Here is a 1,613-nt window from a genome sequence, read left to right on the forward strand (position 1 = left end):
CACCTCCTGAATGACTCAATGGCCTTAAAACTCACCAGTGCCTTCCAAACCAATCTCAGAATTTTAGAAATCCAAATCAGATTAGTCCCCTTAAACCTTAGCTTAACAAACAGCAAATATCTGCAACTTGTATGCAGCAACATCATTCACTGATTTTGATTGAGTGCCCTTTTATGTTTATAAATATTAATATAAAAATATAATAATTTTATATATGTGTATATAAATAGACACTGTAGATTTTTACAAACCTCGTTTAACTCCCATACTGGGTATGATGGTTGATATCATATGAGTGTATCCACACAGGAATGAAATGATTGAAAACAATATGATTAAATGAGCATTGTAAAGAGATAAGATCCCATAAAATGTAATTTAGAGGTCAATGTGACTAATTGTAATTATCTTGCAGGCTAGAAATGTAAAAAGATTGCAAGTTAGATTCATTTTGCATGTTTACTGCAAAGGCTTTTCCGAATCTTCCTATTAAATTTAATAATTACAAAGGGGCTTAGAGATGCATAGACAGAAGAGAAGAACACTCTCAAATCTGCAATTTCTGTAGATGCATACATCTTTATGACAACATATATCAGGATGATATTGTCAATTCCATAAAATGTGACATAAAGAGTTACCAAGCATAACACAGTTTTAGCAGCTTTCACCTCAGCTGTAGTTTTTGGATCATGATTTGAACTTCTTATCCCTTTAACTTGTTTGCTATGTCTATACAGTGTCAGTAAAATATAACTGCTTGCTGCTACCATTGTAAATACAATCACAATATCTCGGCCTGTGTATATAGTGCCGTAAACATTATATACAACTTTGTCAGGGTATCTTACATAGCAGTACCCCATATTGACTGCATAGTTAGAAACTGTTCCATTTTGAGGAACAGTTGTATAAAGTAACAGACCACTACTGGCAGCCATATTGACAAACCACAGTATAATTGAGCATGGAATAAGGTACTGGGGGATTTTGCTTCTGAGGCATTTCCAAACGCATGTTGTTGGAGCAATGCTCACAGACTGAAATAAGCTTAAAAGACAAGTGATACATACTGAAAGAGCTCTTACTGTTGCATAAATAAAAACAATTAGTACACAGCCATGGTGATTTAAAATGTTCTGCAATCCAAAAGCAGCCATTGTCTGAGGGATTCCTCTTGTTAGCAGAAGTATCATGTTAACAAAAGCAAGATGTGATGTAATATTCTCTACTGGTACCATTTTTCTTTCATTAATGGCAACTTGTATGAATGCTTTAACGATGATTGAATTGCCCACGACCCCAATGGTTGTCTGAAGGCAGAAGCAAACTCCTTTGATGAAAGCTGAAATATCCATTCCTACAAAATAAGGTTTCTAATTAATCATAATCATTAAATTATTTTTATAATAAATTCCATTATGAGAATAACTCTTTTCATATTAAATATGCAATAGGTATTATCCTTAACAGATCATCACAATTCAGAAAATAGGACATTATGGGACTGTGTATATAAATAAATGATGACATGCACTGTTCAAAATTGCATTGAATGTTGCTAAATGCATTTTTTTACTATTTAACATTTCTTGGCAGGATGGGCAGGCTGA

General features: G+C 33.4%; 1 protein-coding gene across 1 annotated transcript; it reads right to left on the reverse strand.

The window, feature by feature from the left end:
• Positions 1–446: 446 nt before the first annotated feature.
• LOC122806026 (olfactory receptor class A-like protein 1) lies at positions 447–1,358 on the reverse strand. The gene has a single exon (XM_044076265.1). The coding sequence runs from the start codon at positions 1,356–1,358 to the stop codon at positions 447–449; it is 912 nt and encodes a 303-aa protein (XP_043932200.1).
• Between the last annotated feature and the right edge of the window lie 255 nt (positions 1,359–1,613).

This window comes from Protopterus annectens, chromosome 7.part0 (assembly GCF_019279795.1).
Source record: "Protopterus annectens isolate FY-2018-M chromosome 7.part0, PAN1.0, whole genome shotgun sequence".
Taxonomy (NCBI): Eukaryota; Metazoa; Chordata; order Ceratodontiformes; family Protopteridae; genus Protopterus; species Protopterus annectens.

Bases quoted from the DNA above. Each gene is read 5' to 3' on its own strand.
- LOC122806026 (XM_044076265.1), bottom strand. From the start codon at position 1,358: ATGGATATTTCAGCTTTCATCAAAGGAGTTTGCTTCTGCCTTCAGACA.